General features: G+C 31.0%; 2 protein-coding genes across 4 annotated transcripts in view; one reads left to right on the top strand and one right to left on the bottom strand.

The window, feature by feature from the left end:
• Nucleotides 1-2,323: 2,323 nt before the first annotated feature.
• On the top strand, nucleotides 2,324-11,573 carry LOC134684370 (uncharacterized). Its single transcript, XM_063543657.1, has 4 exons — nucleotides 2,324-2,882; nucleotides 4,848-5,117; nucleotides 5,874-6,053; nucleotides 10,852-11,573. Exons 1-4 carry the CDS (start codon nucleotides 2,324-2,326, stop codon nucleotides 11,403-11,405), a joined length of 1,563 nt encoding a protein of 520 aa, XP_063399727.1. The 3' UTR covers nucleotides 11,406-11,573.
• Nucleotides 11,574-12,966: 1,393 nt separating this feature from the next.
• The window catches only part of LOC134685282 (tyrosine-protein phosphatase non-receptor type 5-like), a 49,543-nt gene continuing 37,572 nt past the window's right edge, over nucleotides 12,967-24,937 (bottom strand). For all 3 annotated transcript variants that reach the window (XM_063544889.1, XM_063544890.1, XM_063544888.1), the window contains 6 exons: nucleotides 24,651-24,727; nucleotides 23,538-23,675; nucleotides 22,777-22,896; nucleotides 22,060-22,220; nucleotides 18,482-18,595; nucleotides 12,967-17,900 (listed from right to left, as the gene is read on the bottom strand). In XM_063544889.1, the coding sequence (XP_063400959.1) occupies nucleotides 17,783-17,900; nucleotides 18,482-18,595; nucleotides 22,060-22,220; nucleotides 22,777-22,896; nucleotides 23,538-23,675; nucleotides 24,651-24,727 (728 nt within the window). In that variant the 3' untranslated portion in view covers nucleotides 12,967-17,782. The remainder of the gene's footprint in view (nucleotides 17,901-18,481; nucleotides 18,596-22,059; nucleotides 22,221-22,776; nucleotides 22,897-23,537; nucleotides 23,676-24,650; nucleotides 24,728-24,937) is intronic.

Genomic DNA, 24,937 nt, shown 5'->3' on the forward strand with positions numbered 1-24,937 from the left:
CCAGAGTTAACGTTCCTCGATACGATCACGTGACCTGTTGTCCATATATGGACATGTGTTTTATTTTGATGTTTGAGTGAAAATAAAGTTTTTACCAAATTTGGTCATAATTTCCATATATGGTCATAGGGTATCTGGTCGGTTTCCATATATGATCGTGTATTTTATTTTGATTTTTGAGTGAAAATAAGTTTTTTAACAAATTTGGTCATGATTTCCATATATGGTCATATGTTGTTTTGTCGATTTCCATATATGATCATGTATTTTGTTTCGATTTTGGAGTGAAAATAAGTTTTTTTACCAAATTTGGTCATAATTTCCATATATGGTCATAGGGTATTGTGGTCGCTTTCCATATATGGGATTCATCATATGGTGGTCCAAGAGTCATAATCCGACATCAGGTGCTTCCGTTTTGATATATAGCCCGTATTATCATGTAGTGAGTCATGCCCTGATCTTGCATCCTGATGATTCATGGTTGCGTCATGACCAAATATGGCCGGCGTGCATTCGGTATGACTCATCTTCCTTACCTCCACTGACGTCATTAGGGCTAGTATATGCCCATATATCATATTGGGGGCGGGGCATGCGCATATGACGTCAGCGCCCTAGCGCCCTGTGTTTTGGGGGTGCCTCAAACTGAACCGTCCCTACTACTCCTCGCCCTGCTCGTCCGAATTTAAAGTATTTAATCTCTAATTCAATAGGCTATAAACAAGACAAACACAGATATAAGATTAGTTGCTCGCAGTAACATCGAAACAAAGGAAATGAAACAGTTCAGAATAAGATGCTGATATAAAAAGTCTTTTGAGATATTGCTAATTGAAGATAACTCTTCAACCACTAAACTGGACCAATATCAGTTTCAAGTCGACAGTCGGAACGTCAAATACGACTTATTGAACCGGAAACTTCCGCAATAGATGGTTATGCAGACAAATGTTTTGCAAATCTTGAATCGATGGATAATTTCTCAAACTGTTTTCCTTGATTCTGTAAATATAAGAACACAATCAAAACTTCATACATACATGTACTTGTATCTTAATCAGATAAACATTAAACTCTATTGATATATACATATTTCATATCTATATACATCAACTTCTAATCATACTATGTGATTCTTTATGTTACACAATGTAACATAGCTCATGAAAGTCTAAACATATAGATATCTCAGATCTACATACATCAACTTTATATCACACTGTGTGATTCTTTTGTTAACATTCATAAAAATCTAAACATATATATATATATATATATATATCTATTATATCAACAACAACAAAAAACAAAGTCTACAGCTATGTCTGAAGCTCTGACTTTGTACAAGGTTTCTTATCATCTTTGTTACATTCTTATTATCGATTTTAAATTAAACAAGTTTTCCACTCAATATGTTATGTTCCATGTGTACGGACTGTAAAATATTACTGCTTACCGTTTTAAAATCTATCCAAGTTGAACTCTTGGTACTGTCCGATATATCTCACATAAAAACGGACTACTTTTTATACCTACACCTGCATATTTGTGGCATCCGGGAAATAATTAGCACATACATAAGGTCTCCAATATGGTACTAAAACTCTGATCGTTTTATAGTAAATGCGACCTGCTGATAAAATAAAATCAAAATTGTGGTATTTAATGAAAAAACATATAAAACTGATGATTATTACAAGTCTCATCTTCAAATCAATTGTATACATATATTTAATTATGTACAAAAGTTAATGCCTTCATATTTAATCTTTTGTTTTCTGTATATTAATTTAACTATACAACATCCTATGGTGCATTGTGCAACCAATCACATCGCTCCCAGCGACAACATTCCATGGTGCACTACACTGTGCAACCAATCACATCGCTCCCAGCGATCTAATAAAATAAATTTCATACATACCATTTCAAACTCATCTGTAACTCGTATCACTCTTCGTGACAAAATCATCTCACTGCCAGAAGATTTAAACATATGTTGTTTCCATGTCTCAAATCTAGTACAAGTCTTACAAATATTTTACCTGAACTTTGTACTGAAACAGTAATCAGATTTTATACAAAAGGTGGACACTGTAATATTTAGTGAGCATTTCATCTATCAACTTTTAAATAAAAGTTGCATGCTTAAAAGCTGATTTGTTTTTCATATTAATGAACTCAATATGGTTCACATGATGATTATTACAAGTCTCATCTTCAAATCAATTGTATACATATATTTAATTATGTACAAAAGTTAATGTCTTCATATTTAATCTTTTGTTTTCTGTATATTAATTTAACTATACAACATCCCATGGTGCATTGTGCAACCAATCACATCACTCCCAGCGACAACATTATATGGTGCACTACACTGTGCAACCAATCACATCGCTCCCAGCGACAACATTTCATGGTGCACTACACTGTGCAACCAATCACATCGCTCCCAGCGACAACATTCCATGGTGCACTACACTGTGCAACCAATCACATCGCTCCCAGCGACAACATTCCATGGTGCACTACACTGTGCAACCAATCACATCGCTCCCAGCGACAACATTTCATGGTGCACTACACTGTGCAACCAATCACATCGCTCCCAGCGACAACATTCCATGGTGCACTACACTGTGCAACCAATCACATCGCTCCCAGCGACAACATTATATGGTGCACTACACTGTGCAACCAATCACATCGCTCCCAGCGACAACATTTCATGGTGCACGACACTGTGCAACCAATCACATCGCTCCCAGCGACAACATTCCATGGTGCACTACACTGTGCAACCAATCACATCGCTCCCAGCGACAACATTCCATGGTGCACTACACTGTGCAACCAATCACATCGCTCCCAGCTATGTAATAAAATTAATTTCATACATACCATTTCAAACTCATCTGTAACTCGTATCGCTCTTGGTGACAAAATCATCTCACTGCCAGAAGATTTAAACATATGTTGTTTCCATGTCTCAAATCTAGTACAAGTCTTACAAATTCTTTACCTGAACTTTGTACTGAAACAGTAATCAGATTTTATACAAAAGGTGGACACTGTAATATTTAGTGAGCATTTCATCTATCAACTTTTAAATAAAAGTTGCATGCTTAAAAGCTGATTTGTTTTTCATATTAATGAACTCAACATGGTTCACATGGTTCAGTATTGAATGGAAATATATAACCTAATTATGTAGTATTTTAAAATAAAATCATAAACCTGTAAAACGGTTTTAAAAAAAAGAACACAAATATATTGATATTCGCTTCTAACTTAATAATACGATCTCCAGGCATGATTTCAGAATGTAAATAAAGTCAACATTATACTCAACTCCGTCATGTGAAAACACGTTCCTCTTTCGCATCGTTTCTTTCCCCCCGGCTAATGCCTTCAACGCCTGTACGTACAATAAACATAGCAGCAACTGCACATATACCTATGTGACCAACTTCAATCCGACGTAACTGCGAGCATCTTCGATACTAATACATTTAAATCACAAACTTTATATATAGTACCTTTAAGGTTCATCATAAGGAATTGAAAAATATGGCCGTGTTTACACCTCAAAAATTACTATGAGTACAGACAAACTGGTACATCCAGGAAAGTTTTAAGGCATGGCAGGAACTAGATATATAAAAGTTATATGAAGTCTACGTTTCAGAAAATTAAAAACTTACCTGCATTTTGATGTGTATTTTTTTCCAGTCTGCAGAAGATAGAAAAATAAACTAACACCCGAGTTTCATTTGATACGGTCCACTCAGTTACACAGTTTAAACCTGTTAAATCATCTATTGTTTACAGGTGTATATTGTCCATCTATTGTCCATTTAAATCATTACTACTCACAACATTGATTATATGAGGGGAGCTTCTAAATCGTTTTCACTACTTAGTTAATTTTTGCACATTCTGCAGGAACGAAAAAAAATGGATAGCAAAATCTAGAAAAGTTTATAATTTTCTGAAACATAAAATGCATTTAAAATTTATATATCTAGTTCCTGCCATTCCTTAAAACTGTTGCAGGTGTATAGGTAAGTCTGTACTCAGAGTAAAATTTGGGGTGTAAATACGGCCATTTTAGCCAAAAGGTTATGATGAACCTTAAACACCACCCATAAAAACCGCCAAAACTTTCCTCGTGCCTCCTGCACCTAACATCAAACTTATAAATAGTACATACTGTTACAAAACCAGTATACGAACTAGTTATACTAGTTCCCATCTGTAAATATTAACTACAAATAGCAAACGGGAAAAAACCTATTTCAAACGAAATAAAATACATATTACTTGCCATAAATTTTCCATACTTCAATTTGTCAACTAGCTGGAATAACAAACAACTAATAATGATGTATTTTTGGGTATTAAGTGGAATTTCGCCTCCTAATGGCCCTTGATCTCTCTTAACGCTAGCGCTATAAAACCAGGTTTAATCCACCATTTTCTACATTTGAAAATGCCTGTACCAAGTCAGGAATATGACAGTTCTTGTCCATTCGTTTTTGATGCGTTTTGTTATTTGATTTTGCCATGTGATTATGGACTTTCCGAATTGATTTTCATCTAAGTTCAGTATTTTTGTGATTTTACTTCTTATAATAACCATCTCACAAAAAGCAACGATCACATTTTGATAATAACGTCAAAGTTCAGATTGTGATACAAAATTTGGCGGACAAATGAGCATACAAGAAATACGTCTATATTACATGTATATATATATATATAGGTTTCAACGTAGTTTTCAATTTAGATTTGTATATGTGATCAAATATATAATAATCGATTTTAATTTATTATTTAAGGTTTGAATGGTAATTGTTCCAGAATACACTTCAATGGAAATGGAAATAAGGTTGAAGAATTAGACCTTCCTTCATTCATGAAAACAGAGGGTGGAGTATTGTGTGCATTAATTCTCTTTGTCTTTGTGTGGAGATTAATTGGCATTTGTGATACAAAGCGGACACAACGAATCAAAAGGGTAGATTTAGAGGGGAGAAAGAAATGTGGGGGCAACCTCTTTTTCATTTGGTTTTGTCTCTCTTTCGCAAATTTTGTAACATGCAGTATAGGTACGTATTTTGCACATCTTATGATACCGATTTTAGCAGGAAATTGTTGTGGAATAATAATAACATTTATTAAAAAATTTCAAAACATAAGGAGCATATATCTTTTCTGGTTAAAAGGCTTTTCCAAACAAAATAATCTGTCACATGTAAACAGTTTAAAAGAAATACAACAAAGTATAAAGGAAAATATGATTTTGCAATCCATCAATCCTGCATATACAGTGAAGCACAATCGAGAGAACAATGTGCACCATTTTTTTTGGAAATGACACCAGAAAGCCTTTTTTTGGGAAATTTGCAAGCATTTAATTATATAATTAGATTTAAGTTAGTTCCACATTGGTATTAAGCACTTAAAATCATTAACAGAAAAGCGAGTTCATATTATCATAAATTAAATGCTAAGGTTACCTAGCAGTGTAACTTTCCATATCACTATTATCGAATTGAAATAGTTTTCACTTAGTATGTCAGCATATCAGTTCTAGAAAAGTTATCAAAGGTACCAGGATTATAATTTAGAACGCAAGACGTGCGTTTCGTCTACATTAGACTCATCAGTAAGCTCATATCAAAATATTTATAAAGCCAAACAAATGAGAAGAGCATTGAGGATCCAAAATTCCAAAAAAAAATGTGCCGAAGTTCTCTCTTTATTTTGGTTTATATGTATGAAAACAAAGATAATAACATAAATGAATAAATAATAAAAAAAAAGTCCTGTCTTGATTGTTTGTTTATATTATCTTTTTCCAGGAGCATCAAAAGTAATCCCATTTTATAAATATGAAGTCTCTAAGAACTATACATACGTGTACAACTGTGATTCCAAATTCTATAGCTTTTACCACAATACCAAGATTGGACAATTGGTCGTAGTCGTGCCATATGCTGCTTACATTCTTATCACCATCTTTGTAGTCATTCCAAAGGGAAGTAAGTTTACTAACAAAAGTTCAGTCTTTGTAAGAATCATTTTTTGAATTATTTCAAAAACACGGCCGAAAAAATATCCCGCCGACATAACCATCTTTTTTTAAAGTTATCCTCCTCCCGAGTTAGAAATGGTTGGTCTTTCGTTTCTGCGTGTCTGGTAATTCGAGAAGTTTCTAGATAAGTAATGGTTAGAATGATTAGATAAGTAATGGTAAGAATGATAGCAGATTGTAGAGTAAGCTCTCATAATTGTTAATTTCTAGTGCATTTCAGCATAATTATATCTTGAATTACCAGAACTGGAAAAGAAATGTTATATGTGTTCACCATTTATACAGTTTGAACTTAAATTCGTGTAAACTTGAGCGGGGTTTTGTTTGTCATGTTCTCATCACTGTTTGATTCTTAAGCTGATTAGCATTTTAGTTTTAAAAATTTCTCGTTGTGGAGATATATTCCACGAGAAAATGTTAGATGTAAATAATGTAAATGAATAAAAAAACAAACAAGTTAAAAATTTAGATATTTACATAATTTCTGATCTTGCGTTAATAAATCCAGAAATATAAATTCGCATTAGATATTCGTTTGATTAATTATATTCCTACAGGATAGATGAATTTGCTTGTATTGATTTACATTTTTAGCAGATTAGTATTTCCAGATTTAAATAAGGTCTTGGAAAACTCATACGTACTGCTTTTTTCCGGTTTTTTTATATTATTTTTTTGTGCATTTTTATATTATGTGTTGCTGTTACTCAGACCTTTACTGAATACATATATTGCATTATTCATTTTTCAACGGATGTCAAGTTGGTTCAATATTCAACATTCAACATTCAACATTCAATTTTTTTTTTATTTTTTATTTTTTTTTTTTTTTTTTTTTCTCGTATCCATTTTCAACATTCAACATTCGATTTCAACATTCAACATTCGATTTCAAAGTCAACATTCAACATTCAAATCTTTTTTTTTTTTTTTTTTTTCTTATATCCATTTTCAACATTCAACATTCGATTTCAACATTCAACATTCGATTTCAATATTCAACATTCAACATTCAACATTCAACATTCAATTTTTTTTATTTTTTTTTTTCTCGTATCCATTTTCAACATTCAACATTCGATATCAACATTCAACATTCGATTTCAATATTCAACATTCAACATTCAAATCTTTTTTTTTTTTTTTTTTTTTTTCTTATATCCATTTTCAACATTCAACATTCGATTTCAACATTCAACATTCGATTTCAATATTCAACATTCAACATTCAACATTCAACATTCAATTTTTTTTTTTTTTTTTTTTTTTTCTCGTATCCATTTTCAACATTCAACATTCGATATCAACATTCAACATTCGATTTCAATATTCAACATTCAACATTCAAATCTTTTTTTTTTTTTTTTTTTTTTCTTATATTCATTTTCAACATTCAACATTCGATTTCAACATTCAACATTCGATTTCAATATTCAACATTCAACATTCAACATTCAACATTCAACATTCAAATTTTTTTTTTTTTTTTTTTTTTTTTTTCTCGTATCCATTTTCAACATTCAACATTCGTTTTCAACATTCGATTTTCAACTTTTAACATTCGATTTCAACATTCAACATTCGTTTTCAACATTCAACATTCGTTTTCAACATTCAACATTCGTTTTCAACATTCAACATTCGTTTTCAACATTCAACATTCGTTTTCAACATTCAACATTCGTTTTCAACATTCAACATTCGTTTCAACATTCTATTTTTAACATTCAACATTCGATTTTCAACATTCAACATTCGTTTTCAACATTCGATTTTCAACATTCAACATTCGTTTTCAACATTCGATTTTAAACTTTCAACATTCGGTTTCAACATTCAACATTCGTTTTCAACATTCGATTTTCAACTTTCAACATACGATTTCAACATTCAACATTCGTTTTCAACATTCAACATTCGTTTTCAACATTCAACATTCGTTTTCAACATTCAACATTCGTTTTCAACATTCGATTTTCAACTTTCAACATTCGATTTCAACATTCAACATTCGTTTTCAACATTCAACATTCGTTTTCAACATTCAACATTCGTTTTCAACATTCAACATTCGTTTTCAACATTCGATTTTCAACTTTCAACATTCGATTTCAACATTTAACATTTTTGAAAATCGAATGTTGAAAACGAATGTTGAATGTTGAAATCGAATGATGAAGGTTGAAAATCGAATGTTGAAAACGAATGTTGAATGTTGAATGTTGAAAACGAATGTTGAAAGTTGAAAATCGAATGTTGAAAACGAATGTTGAATGTTGAAACCGAATGTTGAAAGTTGAAAATCGAATGTTGAAAACGAATATTGAATGTTGAAAACGAATGTTGAATATTGAAAGTTGAAAATCGAATGTTGAAAACGAATGTTGAAAACGAATGTTGAATGTTGAATGTTGAAATCGAATGTTGAAAGTTGAAAATCGAATGTTAAAAACGAATGTTGAATGTTGAAACCGAATGTTGAAAGTTGAAAATCGAATGTTGAAAACGAATGTTGAATGTTGAAAACGAATGTTGAATGTTGAAATCGAATGTTGAAAGTTGAAAATCGAATGTTGAAAACGAATGTTGAATGTTGAAAATCGAATGTTGAAAACGAATGTTGAATGTTGAAAACGAATGTTGAATGTTGAAAACGAATGTTGAAAGTTGAAAATCGAATTTTGAAAACGAATGTTGAATGTTGAAAATTGAAAACGAATGTTGAAAACGAATGTTGAAAACGAATGTTGAAAACGAATGTTGAAAACGAATGTTGAATGTTGAAACCGAATGTTGAAAGTTGAAAATCGAATGTTGAAAACGAATGTTGAATGTTGAAACCGAATGTTGAAAGTTGAAAATCGAATGTTGAAAACGAATGTTGAATGTTGAAAACGAATGTTGAATGTTGAAATCGAATGTTGAAAGTTGAAAACGAATATTGAAAGTTGAAAACGAATGTTGAATGTTGAAAACGAATGTTGAATGTTGAAAACGAATATTGAAAGTTGAAAACGAATGTTGAATGTTGAAAACGAATGTTGAATGTTGAAAACGAATGTTGAATGTTGAAAACGAATGTTGAATGTTGAAAACGAATATTGAAAGTTGAAAATCGAATGTTGAAAACGAATGCTGAATGTTGAAAACGAATGTTGAATGTTGAAATCGAATGATGAAAGTTGAAAATCGAAAGTTGAAAACGAATGTTGAATGTTGAAAACGAATGTTGAATGTTGAAAACGAATGATGAAAGTTGAAAATCGAAAGTTGAAAACGAATGTTGAATGTTGAAAACGAATGTTGAATGTTGAAAACGAATGTTGAATGTTGATAACTTATGTTGAATGTTGAAAACGAATGTTGAAAGTTGAAAATCGAATGTTGAAAACGAATGTTGAATGTTGAAATCGAATGTTGAAAGTAGAAAATCGAATGTTGAAAGTAGAAAATCGAATGTTGAAAACGAATGTTGAATGTTGAAATGGAATGTTGAATGTTGAAATGGAATATCGAATGTTGAAAATGGATACGAGAAAAAAAAATAAAAAAATTGAATGTTGAATATTGAAATCGAATGTTGAAATGGAATATCGAATGTTGAAAATGGAAACGAGAAAAAAAATGAATGTTGAATATTGAAATCGAATGTTGAATGTTGAAATGGAATGTTGTATGTTGAAAATGGATACGAGAAAAAAAAAAAAAAAAAAAAAATTTGAATGTTGAATGTTGAATGTTGAATATTGAAATCGAATGTTGAATGTTGAAATGGAATATTGAATGTTGAAAATGGAAACGAGAAAAAAAAAAAAAAATTGTTGAATATTGAAATCGAATGTTGAATGTTGAAATGGAATGTTGAATGTTGAAAATGGATACGAGAAAAAAAAAAAAAAAAAAAAAAAAAAAAAATTGAACGTTGAATGTTGAATATTGAAATCGAATGTTGAATGTTGAAATGGAATGTTGAATGTTGAAAATGGATACGAGAGAAAAAAAAAAAAAAAAAAAAAAAAAAAAAAAGAATGTTGTATGTTGAATGTTGAATATTGAACCAACTTGACATCCGTGAATATTGAAGCAACTTGACATCCGTCATTTTTCAAACAAGAAGTCTACATCATGATTTTTTTCATACATCTAGAAATATGTAGCATTTGAAAACTATATATTGCGTTCCATGTACGAACGCATGACTTGTTTTGACACTGTTGAGTCTGCTGTGAGACAACCCGCATTGCAGGTGCACCTACTTATAAGCTTATCATTTTTACTGCACTTTCATGTCAGTTCTACAAATATTTGATTTCGGGAAAGAAGCAAAGGGTACACATTATTTCATTCTATATAACTCAAATTTCGTCTATGACTTCTTTTACGTAATTAGTTAGATAAAAAAAAAAAGAAGAAGAAAACAACACCGTATAAATTCCATGCGTTTAAAGCGTGTTTCTTGATTTACCTTCTTCAGAAACGTTGAAAGCAAAATATTTGAAAGCCAATAATGTATAAGAACCGAAACAGTCAAAGAGCTATTAGGACCTACAAAAAAAGTCAAAGTCAATCAAATGTCATCTTTTCAGAGGGAGGTGGTACTAAACAGAAGTGACACGTGATAAAGTTTATAATTACTTCATTATTACTATTCTATTATTTCGCATGGTATACTTCCTTCATTTGCAATAATAAAAATGATCCGTTCATCAATTATATATATGTATATTTCTATTTTTGTATCACAGAAGTTTGGTTTTTGCGACATAAATGGCGTCAGTGGGCCAGTCTTCTTGATGCCGACCAAGATGGCATCATCAGCACACGTGACATGGAGAAGATCAACGCCAGACTAGAAGAGCTCCGACAAGCAATTGGGGATAGAACGACACCTCTAGATGCAGAAAAACAGAACAAATGGTGGAACGATCATATATTCAAAAGAGAAGTCGACAAAGATATTTCTATTGACGGCTATATTAATTATCTTGAAGGAATTTATAATCCTGCGGATACGGAGAAAAAAATGCGCCCTGTTATCACTGGCTTTTTTAATTTTTTCTCAACTCCTGAATTCCGAAAGCAGAATCAACCAATTATTGAAGAAGATTTTATCAAGTTTTGGACGATATTAAAAAATATTGATAAACTCCACTGCAGGAGATCATTTATCAGACATTTCCTGAATCCATTGACAATGGCTAGTTTTCTTGAGGATTTCGTTGCCTTTTTATCTTATAATGATTTCTTCGATGAAAACACAACCAGAGTTCATAATTTATTAAAACCTCCCGGAAAGTGAAACTTCATTGTATAATACTACTTAAACGATCTTTCGAAATTTACATGTTAAGCATGACCTCGTCTAGAAGCATTCATACGTTCATTTATCACGTAAAAATTTGGTCTTGCAGCTAGCTAGCGGTAATATTCAATCACAGAAACAAAATATTATTGGCAATATATAGCTTTATGGTGTGGTTCATTTTATATTCTGCAATTTTTCGACTTACGTGTTGGTAAATAAATGTATCTTTATAAACAATGTGTAATTATGGCATGTGTAAAAAGTAAAATAACAAAAATACTGAACTCCAAAGAAAATTCAAGAAGGAATCAAATGGCAAAATCAAAAGCTTAAACACATCAAACGAATGGATAATAACTGTCATATTCCTGACTTGGTACAGTCATGTTCTTTTATAGAAAATGGTGGTTAAGCTAAACCTCTCACTAAAGGTTTATAATCTGATGCCTTTGAAATTCCGACATAATCAACTAGGACTGTGTATACAAATCCAATGACTTTGCTATCACTAAGAGTTTATTCAAATTTACTTTGTTTCTTCCTTTATTCTTTTACCTAGAGGAAATATCTGTTCCCAAACTTTAAAGAATAGGCAGCACACTAAATGCTGATTCTAATCTAGATTTCGTAATCGGTTGTAGGATACAGCTTGGACTATTTCACTATAGCATAATAGTCCTAGGAAACAGTAGCAAGGGTATGTTATGACTTATCAGAGTCACATGTTCAATGCTGGGAGTCCTTGAGTAAATTTATCTTGTGCCGCCAAATCAAAGTGAATTATAAGAAATTACCTAAACAAAATGTTTATCGGAATTGTAAGCAGATTCTGCTCCACATGTAACACCTGTCATGGTTTTTCACAATCCGTAAAATAACAGATTAGACGAATATCCTGAAACTTGTATCTAATAATCTGAGGCCGCAAATACTTTTCATCTTTGATATGAGACAAATATTACATTCGCTGTACTTTGCAAAATTTTTAGGAATTGTTGGTCCACAATGCTCTGCAACTTCGTACTTTATTAGGATTTTTAACATTTCTTTATTGGAGCGTCACTGATGAGTCTGTTGTAGCAAAACACATTCTGACCATCATAAAATTTCATTTCTGCTATCTATGATGATTATTATAGGTGAACTATTTTGTAATGGTGATGATAAAACCTTTCAGTATGTAGTGTGATTTCAGTCGTTATCTCTTCTCAGCTCTATTGTAGTTTTAGTGTAATTAAATATGTAAAGTGTGTACCTGCACTAGTGTTAATTATTAATACTGCTAGATATGTAAACACAATATGATGGGGCAGAGGATGTGTTACTGCTGTTATAGGAAGTTGAAATGATGAAGTTTGTTTAGCTTTATCAATCTGTGTCAATTTCGAGGAAAAAATCATGACATGAAGCAAACCTTTATATTCTATGGGCATCATGTGTTCAATATCTTCAAATAAATCATAAAGTTTGTGATAAATAAACAAATTAGTGTAGACTGTCCTATAAAGATATTCTATTGGCCTCAACTTTTCAATTATAATAGAACAAAACACTATTAAATGAGAGGTTATTTTATTGCACAAAATAACAACAATACAATACAACAGTAAGGTGTAAATGATGTAGTACCAACTCCGGTATCACAGGGATGTACAAAGGAATGATACAGTGATCGATTTCTCAAAGATTCTTTTATGATGGAAGGTCTAGTTTTAAGTAAACTACATCAATACTGTCAGCTGCTGTATACTTACCATAAAGTTACTTTTTGTAAATTATTTGAATAAATCATATATATATAAGAGGAATTTAAATATAATTGATTGTTTTTGTCTTCTAAAAGCAAATCTTATAAAGATTAATGAAGGGAAAAAAAACACTGACAACTCAAACTTTTTGAAAATAAATGTTAATTGAACTTTTACCCACTTTGCAATATCACATGATTGTCAAAATCAGTTTTATAATCAGTCAGCCTTGACGATCACTTTTCTATAGTTACAGTTAAAAATGAGTACCATAAAAAAATTAAGACGGGTATCTAATATTAAATGTTTTGCATTCCCTTCATTGTATTATTCCTTTGATGATTAATTATACATATTTAAAGCTTACAAACATAAAGGCATTAAATTATATCAAAATGTAGCTAAACTTTGATTCAGTAATATATCGACTTAGAAAAGAAGTACAGCTGACATATCAACTGTACCAGTTTTCAAGATTTGGTAAAATATAACCTTACAGATCAAAAGATAACAATTGTTAAGGTAGACTAAGTGTTTAACTCCTTACCAAAGGATGTCTAGTAGTTGATTTATTTTTAATTTGCATTAATATTGTAATGAACAAGTTGAATTCAAAACCCTTCAAATGTTGATAGAAAAATGCAGATATGTGTTTTTACCCAGGCGGTTGGGCAAGACAGGAATATCTGTCCTTATCAGCAATACAAAACAGGGTGAGAATTAATAATAATTTCAAAAGGAATTAATATAATATCTTTAAATTTCAATTAGTGCATTAAGCATTTGAAATAAAATGCAAAACCATTAAGGTAAAATCGAACAAGAAATACTAGAAAGAAAATATTGGTCTGAAAGCAAATTTGGAATGCACATACATCACTCTTTCTTACAGATACAGGAAAAAAACAATGACATTACTTTGTGTAGGGTATAAGATTTATACTAAGATTTAACAAGACAGAAGATGAACTGTAACATTAAAATATGCAAATTGTTTTACAAAAGCTTCCAGAAAATAGCCATAGTTTTCAAACAGTAAATACAAAATCAATGTTTGAAATGTAAAGGAAGTCAAGCTTTCAAAATGAAAGTAGGAACATTTTACGAGATTCTTGTGTGTAAATTCAGGACATAGGAATTTCACTACTAGTAGTACTCTACATTTAACAATAACTCTCATCTGTGTATAGCATCATATCTAAATAAACATTCAATGGTCAGATGAGCTATTCTACAGATGAAATTATAGAATGAAAAATAATAGTTTAGACTAGATAATGATGTAAATCCCTGATACAAGTTAAAGTTCTGGCCTTTGAAATCTTCATCCTTATAATTAATATCTCATCTTGATATTGAAATCTAATTTAACTTGTTTGAAGGTTCTTTTTATTGTTGTCCTAATAGCACATTCTAATTCAATTTGTTTGAAATAGTGTTTTTAAATGTACATCACATATTTTAAGGGAGAAAGATGCAGTTTTTTGTTTCCTTGATTTTTTTTTTTTTTTTATAAATTTGGGTTATATAGGTGGGGAAAAAAAATGTTTTACAATTTTATATGTCCAAAATCAATTCAAATATCTGCAGGTTTTATTGGGCTTCCTAATCTTGAATCGGTTATTGATATGGTTAAAGCAGCAAAAATATATAATAACTGAGACATGACTTCATTGGGGCCGTTAAAGAGATCAAACTAAAAATACAACGAGCTACAAGACCAGCTTGTAGTATAAATGTGATTATTATGGAATGATTTTTTAGATCAACTAATGAGCCTGGAGATTCCAGTATATATATAATACGATGAAATTTAGAGTGTCCATCATGGACATTATAATAAATATAAATAAATAGACCACAAATCTCAATATTTAATTAAAACAATATCGTTTAATCATGTCCAACTTTTATGTCTATGCCTTTCTTTGGCTGTTTGCTAAATGCAGTGACTTACAAAGTAAACCATCCCATTAAACCATATCTGAGCGTTATAAAGCAAATCAACAATTCTTTTGAATGAAGTTTCACAAAATAATTTTCATCTGAAAGTATTCAATAATTAATCTTGATAGGAAACTACTATTATTCCATATTGCTAAAACTTAAGTAGGTTTTTCTATACGAATGGGACTTTGAATAAATAAGCATATTCACTGAGCAAAACGTCGCGTGCTTTTACGTGTATAATTTAGGTAAAAAAACGTTTGATGTACATTTGATTTTGGTAAATATTTTCCTATGCATACATTTCTCTCGGAATATAGAAAAACACAATTACTGTCTTTTGTTTCGGTAAATATGTGGTTTTATTGACTTTTGAAAAACTGATATTCACTTCGGCCGTTCGCCTCAGTGAATATCAGTTTTTACAAAGTGAATAAAACCACATATTTACCTCATCAAAAGACAGTAATTGTATAATATCTACATAACAAATTGTTACAAAATATTAATATTATATAGCTGAAATTGAGTTTAGTCTGAAATTAAAATAATTCACTGACATAAAATTAAATCTAAGTAGCAATAATTTAAATTATTTTAAAAATTACATCAGTCTTGTAAGGAAATGTTGGTCACAGATGGTTTTGACATTTTTGATTTATTTATTCAAAAAGACTATGGGGAAGATCAGATTGAAGATTTCATGAATACAAATGAAATTACTTAAAGCAACAAATAAGATGCTTTGTCTTAGAGGACCCCAAATTAACCTATAAATCATACAGTGGATACAAAATGTAATGCTGGTACATGTATCTATGATGAGTTTATTTAAAATAAGTGTAAGAAATAGCCTTGTTTAGTTCAGACAAATCACTCCTTGCCTTTAATAACATATTTCCAAATGTACTCAAAGGATCAGCACACTCTGTGAATTTTAAACTATTAGTACATTATAGAAATATATAATAATAGTATAAGTACAGACACAAGAAACATGTAATATTAGCACTATAGTATTGGTTGAATGAAGTTTATGATTATTTACAACATGTTACATGTAAGAATTATACCATCAAATATTTATAAATCTGAAGGCTTTTACACAAAATCAAATTCAAGTGTGGAATACATATTTTATAACTTTCAAACACATTTTCTCATAAATGAAAATAGATTATTTGCTAGATTTCAATGTGATAATATATCATCTAGTTTAAAATTTTATTTCCCTTAATTCAACTATGTCTTTTTCAAAATAATAGGTCCTTAAGAAAATGTTTAAACAAATTGGAAGTATCTCTTCAACAATGACAACAAAAATAAAACAGATTGCAGTTTTAAATTAAACCATTTACAGAATGGTGTAATATGATTTTCTAAAATAGAAAAAAAAATCTTTATAAATTGCAACATTAATAACAGGCATACAAAAACACAAATATATTGTACAGCACATTCTTCACATAAACAAAGGGATAAAAACTGTACATATCACAGGTATCATTAACAAACATGTACACAGTCACATGTTTGACATGTGATATCTTTTACCTCACATTTCTGGTCACATGATTAATGAAGCTTACAATCATAAGTAAGTCATGGAAATAACTGAAAGCACATCTTGCAAAAAATATACAAAAAAAATATATTTAATTCATGAACGTGTTCATGATAGTAGAGTTTTTTTGGTACAACATTGACCTCTTTAAACCAAGAAATTTTCTTAATAAAATCAAGATTGAGATAAATATCAATATAACCTGATCGACTCCTAAAATTGAGTTAGAATTCAATGGAACACTTTACTTAAATGCTAAAATTCCAACCTCTTTATTATCAACAACTTTTTTTTAAATTTATACTTTCCATCTTATATCATCAAGCATCTGACACCTTTGACAATAAATATCCATTCTATCAAGTTAAAACACTTAATAACAGTGATACTCATTTTGCCATTATAACATAGTAAACAAGAATATGTGCTCATTGGTCACCATGCCCCCTCAAACTATCACAATTTCATGTTCAGTGAACCACAAAATGTTTGGAAACACTCTAATTTGTTTTGTTTTTTTATTGAACAGTTCATAATTAACTGTGTAAATTTAATGTTTCAAATTGATGTGACCACAGACTAAGTGACCACAAACTACCCTGAACTAAAACTTTAACCTGATACAGCATTGTTAGACGCAAAGACCAGAAAACAAAATACCCCTCTACTATTGTAGGTGGGGCCTCAAAATAATCTCACTTAAAATACCATTCACTTATAGGTGAACAAAACGAGGTAATAAGTTACTATCAATTGCACAAAATTTTTATCAGTCACTGTCCTATAACCTGCCTTTATAGTCAGGTTTTACTACTATATACAACTTTCCATTTCAACCTATTGATATGCAAAATAATATAAAATAACAAAATGTTTGTAAACAAAACTTCTAGATGTTTAAGCAAGGCTTATATTTAGTGATGTTACATATTGTAGTTATCTTTTAAACAAAACCAGTTTCAAACTTCTTTGAAATTTTCATATAAACTTAAAGATAGAATTTTCAAAACATAACATTGTGCCATTTAAACATTCTATGTTGTTGGCCTTGATGAACTAAAATAAGTATTTAGATTGTGTGATGTGTATGATGTCTGACTGCTGATCTGTTGTTAATCACCAGGGAAACCATTCACTGTCGTCTGCTCTGGTTCAGCTAATTCTTTTTCATATTCACATAAGGCCTGGTGTATAAACTCATATTGTTCATGTGTCTGAATTGTCCCACCTCTACAATGAAAACCAAAATTCAATGATAATGTGTACATTTAACTATCTGAAACTGCCTATAAAAAAATCTTCAGAACTTATAAATATGAATATTATTTTTCATTGCAATCCATTTAGTTATACCCATCAACTCTCATGTTACCCAATATATTTCACATATACATTCTCATTCAAATATATATACCCAGTACAACATATCTATCTATTCTCATGTGAACGGCACTCACCATTCAATACTAATATGACAGACTATATCCAGAACAAATTTCCCATATATTCTCATTTGTACAGACTTTACCCAGATTAATTTGACCATCAATTCTTATGTAACAAACTTGACCAAATTAAAACTCACAAATCAATTCTCATGTGACAGACTATATGTGGCCTTTTATAACTGCCTTTACAGTATGGGTTTTCCCCATCGTTAATGGCTAAACAAGGACTGGTTTATTTTTTATACAAGTCATTTATAAAAAGTTCTCTCGTTGGCAATTCTTCCACTTCTCCTTGTTCTTTAATATATCAAGTTTTGATTATCTATCAATTCTATGCAATAGACTATGTTCAGTTTGACTTACCGATCTATTCTCATGTGACAGACAATCCCCAGTATATCTACAGAGTGCTCTTCCTTAAGTTGTCTCATTCCAACGGTTATAGCTATAAAACATCCTGTTCTTCCTATGCCAGCACTACAAAACATAGTCAACATAAGCTATTCATGAAGTTTTTCAATTTGCATAAGAAATATATGCTTGATATGCAATAAGAAATAACAAGGCTCACTTTTCACATATATATATATGACATATATTTCTGAACACAACTATAAAAAAATCTTTTCACTATGCAGAAATAAAACAATATATCAACTGTCTAATAAGTGAAGTTTGTCATGGGATATGCTTAATATTGTTGAAAATTTGATCCAACATTAATAAGTAGACGGCAGCAGTCCTTTTGCGCCAATTACTGTTTTTCAGGGGTTTCATTTGCGCCAAATTTTGTTTTCCAAATGTATTAATTGCGCCAATATTTGGAACTCCAATTTACCTGTACACATATCTATCATAAATATTGATGATTAATATATACTGAGTGCCAATGAAAACGCAACACTTGGTTTTTCAAAAATAAAATTTATATTAGAAATGATAATCTTTCAAAATAAATTGTTCTTGAAAATTAACAATTTTAACAATAGATCGGTATCAAACAAAAATGTTTCATTGTCATCCTTCGGGCGCAATAGGTAAACGAAACATCCAATGTCGAATCATCAACTCACTGTCCTAACAAAAAATGTTTCAACCCGGTGGTGCAGCGCAATCTCGACAGCGCCGTGGAATTGATCATCCCGGACGTTTAATGTGATCCAGAGGAATGTTATTCCACTTGTTACGCAAAGCAATCTCAAGCTGACTTTATGATATTGGTGGTGGTTTTCATCGTCTAAACCATGTCAAATTGGATGCAAAATTTGCTCGATCGGACCAAAATCTGGCGAAAAGCATGACTTTTGGCCAAGGCGGGTGCCAAATGTCTATGTTACCACCAATGACGGTTTTTGGTACATAATGAATGCTTTTTAGTCTACAGAATTTGATGTTTACGCCAGACAGCTGTTTAGCTAAGGAAAGATTGTGGTGCTCTTTAACAATTTCTGCGCAAATGGTGCTTTACTGAAATTGCTCCAAAGGTTCTACCGTGACCACCATTGAACTCTCATGACCTTTGGACAGCCATCAGAGTCGATATCAGATATGTTAAAGACCAAATGTATCGGTCTTGCTGAGCATTTCTTGCTTTTTGTACCCCAAGATGTGGCTTATCATTAAATGATCCATTTTGGTTGAATTTGTGGATGATTTGGGTTATTGTAGAGGCTACAACTTCAGACTTCTCGTAAGTGTATGCTGTGAAAGGCTTCATTGGATCATGCCCAAAACTGCATGTTGCTGGTTGTCAAAAAGTCCTGGCATTTACTCAGATGTTTATTGCAGTTTCTTAACAATAAGGGCGGGAAAATTCATGACATTAGCCAAGCTTTAAATGACAAAATCGCGAAAATGGTGCGTATGTTGAAAAGCGGTGAACTCGGTTTATGTCCGTTCAAAATAACCCTTACTTCGCATTTGTTCCAAAAATCACCGTTGTCGACAAGTGTATTAAAAGTCATTTTCAACCAACTATACAAAGTTCTAATATAAATAAAACAAGAGGCTCTCAAGAGCCTGAATCGCTCACCTTAATTTTTTTGGTTAAATCTCTCATCAATGATTATTTTGGCTTTTCAATTTATTTAAATGTTCTTGAAGCGTCCTATTTTCTTCAAAAGCAAAAAAAAAATCATTTTCTCCTATGTTCTATTTTAGCCATAGGAGCTATGTTTCTTGACATACAAGGAAATAAAATATAAAATTTATACTAGATACTGTGAATCTCATTTAGCTTGTTTGGCTGAAATTGATACAGCAGTTTCAAAGGAGAAGATTTTTTAAAGTAAGTCAACATGATGAACAAATTGTGAAAAAAGTCTTTAAAGGGCAATAACTCCTTAAGGGGTCAATTGACAATTTTGGTCAAATTGACTTATTTGTAGATCTTACTTTGCTTAACATTGTTGCTATAAACAGTTTATCTGTATCTATAATTATATTCAAGATAATAACCAAAAACTGCAAAATTTCTTTAAAATCATCAATTCAGGGGCATTATACCTGAAAAACCAGTTACCCAATTCGGCTGAAAATTTCAGGACAGGTAGACCTTGACCTAATAAATACTTTAACTACTTGTCTTATTTGCTCTAAATGCTGGAGTTTTTGAGATATAAGCCAAAAACTGCATTTTACCCTATGTTCTATTTTTAGCCATGACGGCCATGTTTTTTGACGAAATAAAAAAAAAGCACAAACTTTATTTTATACACCCTACTGATCATTCAGTTGAAGTTTGGTTGAATTTGGTTAAGTAGTTTTAGAGGAGAAGATTTTTTAAAGTTAGCAAATATGATGAACAAATTGTGAAAAATTGTCATTAAAGGACAATAACCCCTTAAGGGGTCAATTGACAATTTTGGTCATGTTAACTTATTTGTAGATCTTACTTTGCTGATCATTTTTGCTGTTTACAGTTTATCTTTATCTATAATAATATTCAAGATAATGACCAAAAACTGCAAAATTTCCTTAAAATTACCAATTAAGTGGCAGCAACCCAACAATGGTTTGTTTGATTCATCTGAAAATTTCAGGGCTGATAGATATGGACCTAATGAACATTTTTACCCCATCTCAGATTTGCTCTAAATGCTTTCGTTTTTGAGATATAAGCCAAAAACTGCATTTGACCCCTATGTTCTATTTTAAGTAACGGCGGCCATGTTTTTTGACGGATCAAAAATAGAAGCACACATTTTGTGCAGGATAATCTAAGGAACAATCATGCTAAGTTTCATTCAAATCCATTCAGTAGTTTCAGAGGAGAAGATGTTTGAAAAATTGTTAATGACGACGACGGACGCCAAGTGATGAGAAAAGCTCACATGGCCTTTTAGGCCAGGTGAGCTAATAAAAATTATAAGATTTTTTTGAAAAACAAAAGTGTTTCGTTTTTATTGGCACTCAGTATATATTTATTCTTATTTTTGGCTTAAAAAGTATCATATGGTCGGAGATATTTCACCATGAAGATGCCCATCTGGAGAGAAATTACTTAAAATGCATTAGACAGTCAATGTTCTGAGAGAGAATAAAACTTATTGCTTTGCTGAATATTTAATAAATCATATGTTTTATTTTTGGCGCAAATGATACCATGTAATTTTAAAACATGTGGCGCAAACGTAGCATGGGAAAAAAAAAGTTGTGGCGCAAAAGGACACATTTTTGGCGCAAACAGATCTCTCCCAAGTAGACTAGACCATACATCTTCTAAATTTTGTTCTAAAAATCAATTGTATTTAACAAATTAAGCCACTGGTCATCAGATCCTTTATAAAATTTTCTTTACACAGTTTTGGCTGTCGTGTTTACGCCTGTATGGTTTTCAGATTTGATTAAATTACAGGTCTTTACATTTTAAAACAGTGAATGTATGTAAAAGTCAATACACCATGACTTATATTTCTACCAAAACTGTAACTATCCCTTACCTACAATGTACCACAACTGGTCCTTTACTGGGTTGTAATTTTAATCTTTTATTTTCTACATCTTTAACAAGTTCTAACAGCATTTTAGCTGACTGTGGTGGTTTATGATCAGGCCATGCTGTGTACCAGTAATGTAATACATGTATAATTTCTCCATCACACTAAAATAAACAATCAGTAATGTTATGTAAATATTGCATTTCTCCATCACACTAAAATAGAACAATCAGTTATTTCATATAAATATGCGAAAAATTTATTTTTGTTAGCAATGTCATTTTCTCCCCTGTATTAAACTGAACTGTATGCCCTCAAATTTACCCAAGTGAAATTTTACAATTTATTTGTATAGTAAAGTGAGCAAAAATGAAACCCTCACAAAATTTCCCATCAAATAGTAAACAGAAAGCAGCTATTTTTTATGAGATATGTCATTCAACTGTAGCACTTTTGACAATTAATTTAGAAAAGAATAAATTATTGTACTGTGTATTTTTCAATTTGTATTTGGTACATTCAAGTAACAATAGGTGTGACTCTGTGTGTATTTTTCAATTTCTATTTGGTACATTGAAGTAACAATAGGTGTGACTCTGTAACTCACAGAGTAAATCAAATTTGTTATAATAATCTATTGTTCTGAAATTTGAAATATTATTCATTTTACAATTTTAGATTTTTTTTTTACTCTCTTACAACTTTAAAGAATCAACCTACCTTTAATGATAAATATCTAACTGTGTATCCCTGCTTTACTTTCACTTTCTCAACCTTTACTTCAATATCACCAAATGTACAGGAACTATTGTCCTCTGGTAAATAGTTCTCGCATTTAATCTACACATATAAAAACAACATAAGATATCACACAGTTACCAGTATTTTTCAAATTTAATTGATTGCAAACTATCCGGGTAATATTTCTAACTTTTTGCATGTCATTCAGCAACTGTTTATAAATCTAAATACAATGACTATGAATTGTTTGTTTAAAACATAATATTCAATATCAATTTAATAAAAAGAACATTTTTTTTATTCATTCTTGCAAGATTGAGAAAATATTGTATTTTTCAAAGATTATTTTAATTTTGTGGTTCTACTTAAGTCTGCATACAAACCTACAGAAAAAATCATACATTTCAACTTGTGGTTTACCTTTACCCAAGAAATCCACGGAAATTGATATCCAATAAATAATAAATAAAAATCAACAGTAAATCAAGTACAAGCAAGAAATTTACTGGTATCCTAGCTCACTACCAAAGCAAAGTAGACTTGGCCAGAATCCCAGGCAATTGCAAGAATATATCAAGGCTCTAAAAACATATTCACACTTGGGCAAACAACTTCAGGAATTGCATTTGTAAACAATCACTCTGTCTAACTTATGATGGCTGCTACTGAAATGTTTCAACTGTACAAAACCTGAATACATCTTTATAATGTTTTTATCATAGTTAATCATTTGTACTTACATTATTGTTTTCTTTAAGTTTTGTAATCATTACTATGATTGGTGACTTTTCATACCAAATCATCCTCCAGAAATCTACAATGGTATGTGACATTGGGCCTTGTGTAGCAATGTAGGTGTGTGGTTCACATTCATATCCCTAAAAGAGAGAAAAAATAACATAACATTGGGCCTTGTGTAGCAATGTAGGTGTGTGGTTCACATTCATATCCATAAGAGAGAAAAAATAACATAACATTGGGCCTTGTGTAGCAATGTAGGTGTGTGGTTCAAATTCATATCCCAAAAAGAGAGAAAAATAACATAACATTGGGCCTTGTGTAGCAATGTAGGTGTGTGGTTCACATTCATATCCCTGAAAGAAGGAATAAGCTGTTGACACAGAAGAATGTTGGCACAAAATTCAGAAAAAGACAATCTGATGGTCGCTTGACCATGTTGTAGTGTGCAGGGCCTCAAAATGGTCCACGGCCTGAGATGTACACATGTACAGTAATGTTACTTTATAGAATATATCTTTGTGATGTACACATGTACAGTAATGTTACTTTATAGAATATATCTTTGTGATGTACACATGTACAGTAATGTTACTTTATAGAATATATCTTTGTCTATTACACATGTACAGTAATGTTACTTTATAGAATATATCTTTGTCTATTACACATGTACAGTAATGTTACTTTATAGAATATATCTTTGTCTATTGTAAGCAGTTCCTATCAATCTTAGTTAAGCAGAAAACAGAACATTGAAAATTGCTAATTAATTTAATTACACAATATTATTGATCTATCACAAGTAGTTCCCATCAACCTAAATTCAGCAAAAAACTCGACACTGACAATTGCTAATTAAATCAAAGTCACTAGTACTGGACCGTGCTTTCTATTTCTGTGAATTTATTAAATCAGTAGGAATTTTAAGTCATGCATTAAAACATCCTATCACTTGTTTTCTGTGTGGAGTTAATTCATAATGGTCAGCATGCATGGAAATGCAACTTTCTGATAAAGGTAGTTCTTATATACAATGACAACCTACCTCATTTTCTATAGATTAAGATAATGTAGAGAAGAGGGATTAAGCAGTACAAAGTATGTCATCTTACCCTGATATAATTTGCATTGATATATGATGAGAGTGGATCCCATTCACTGTCTGGTAGTATAACTCTACTGTGTTCATCTACAAAACAGAGGACATAGTCATAAAACACAAATATCATATACAAAACAGAGGACATAGTCATAAAACACAAATATCATATACAAAACAGAGGACATAGTCATAAAACACAAATATCATATACAAAACAGAGGACATAGTCATAAAACACAAATATCATATACAAAACAGAGGACATAGTCATAAAACACAAATGTCATATACAAAACA

This window comes from Mytilus trossulus, chromosome 9, assembly GCF_036588685.1.
Source record: "Mytilus trossulus isolate FHL-02 chromosome 9, PNRI_Mtr1.1.1.hap1, whole genome shotgun sequence".
NCBI classification, from domain to species: Eukaryota; Metazoa; Mollusca; class Bivalvia; order Mytilida; family Mytilidae; genus Mytilus; species Mytilus trossulus.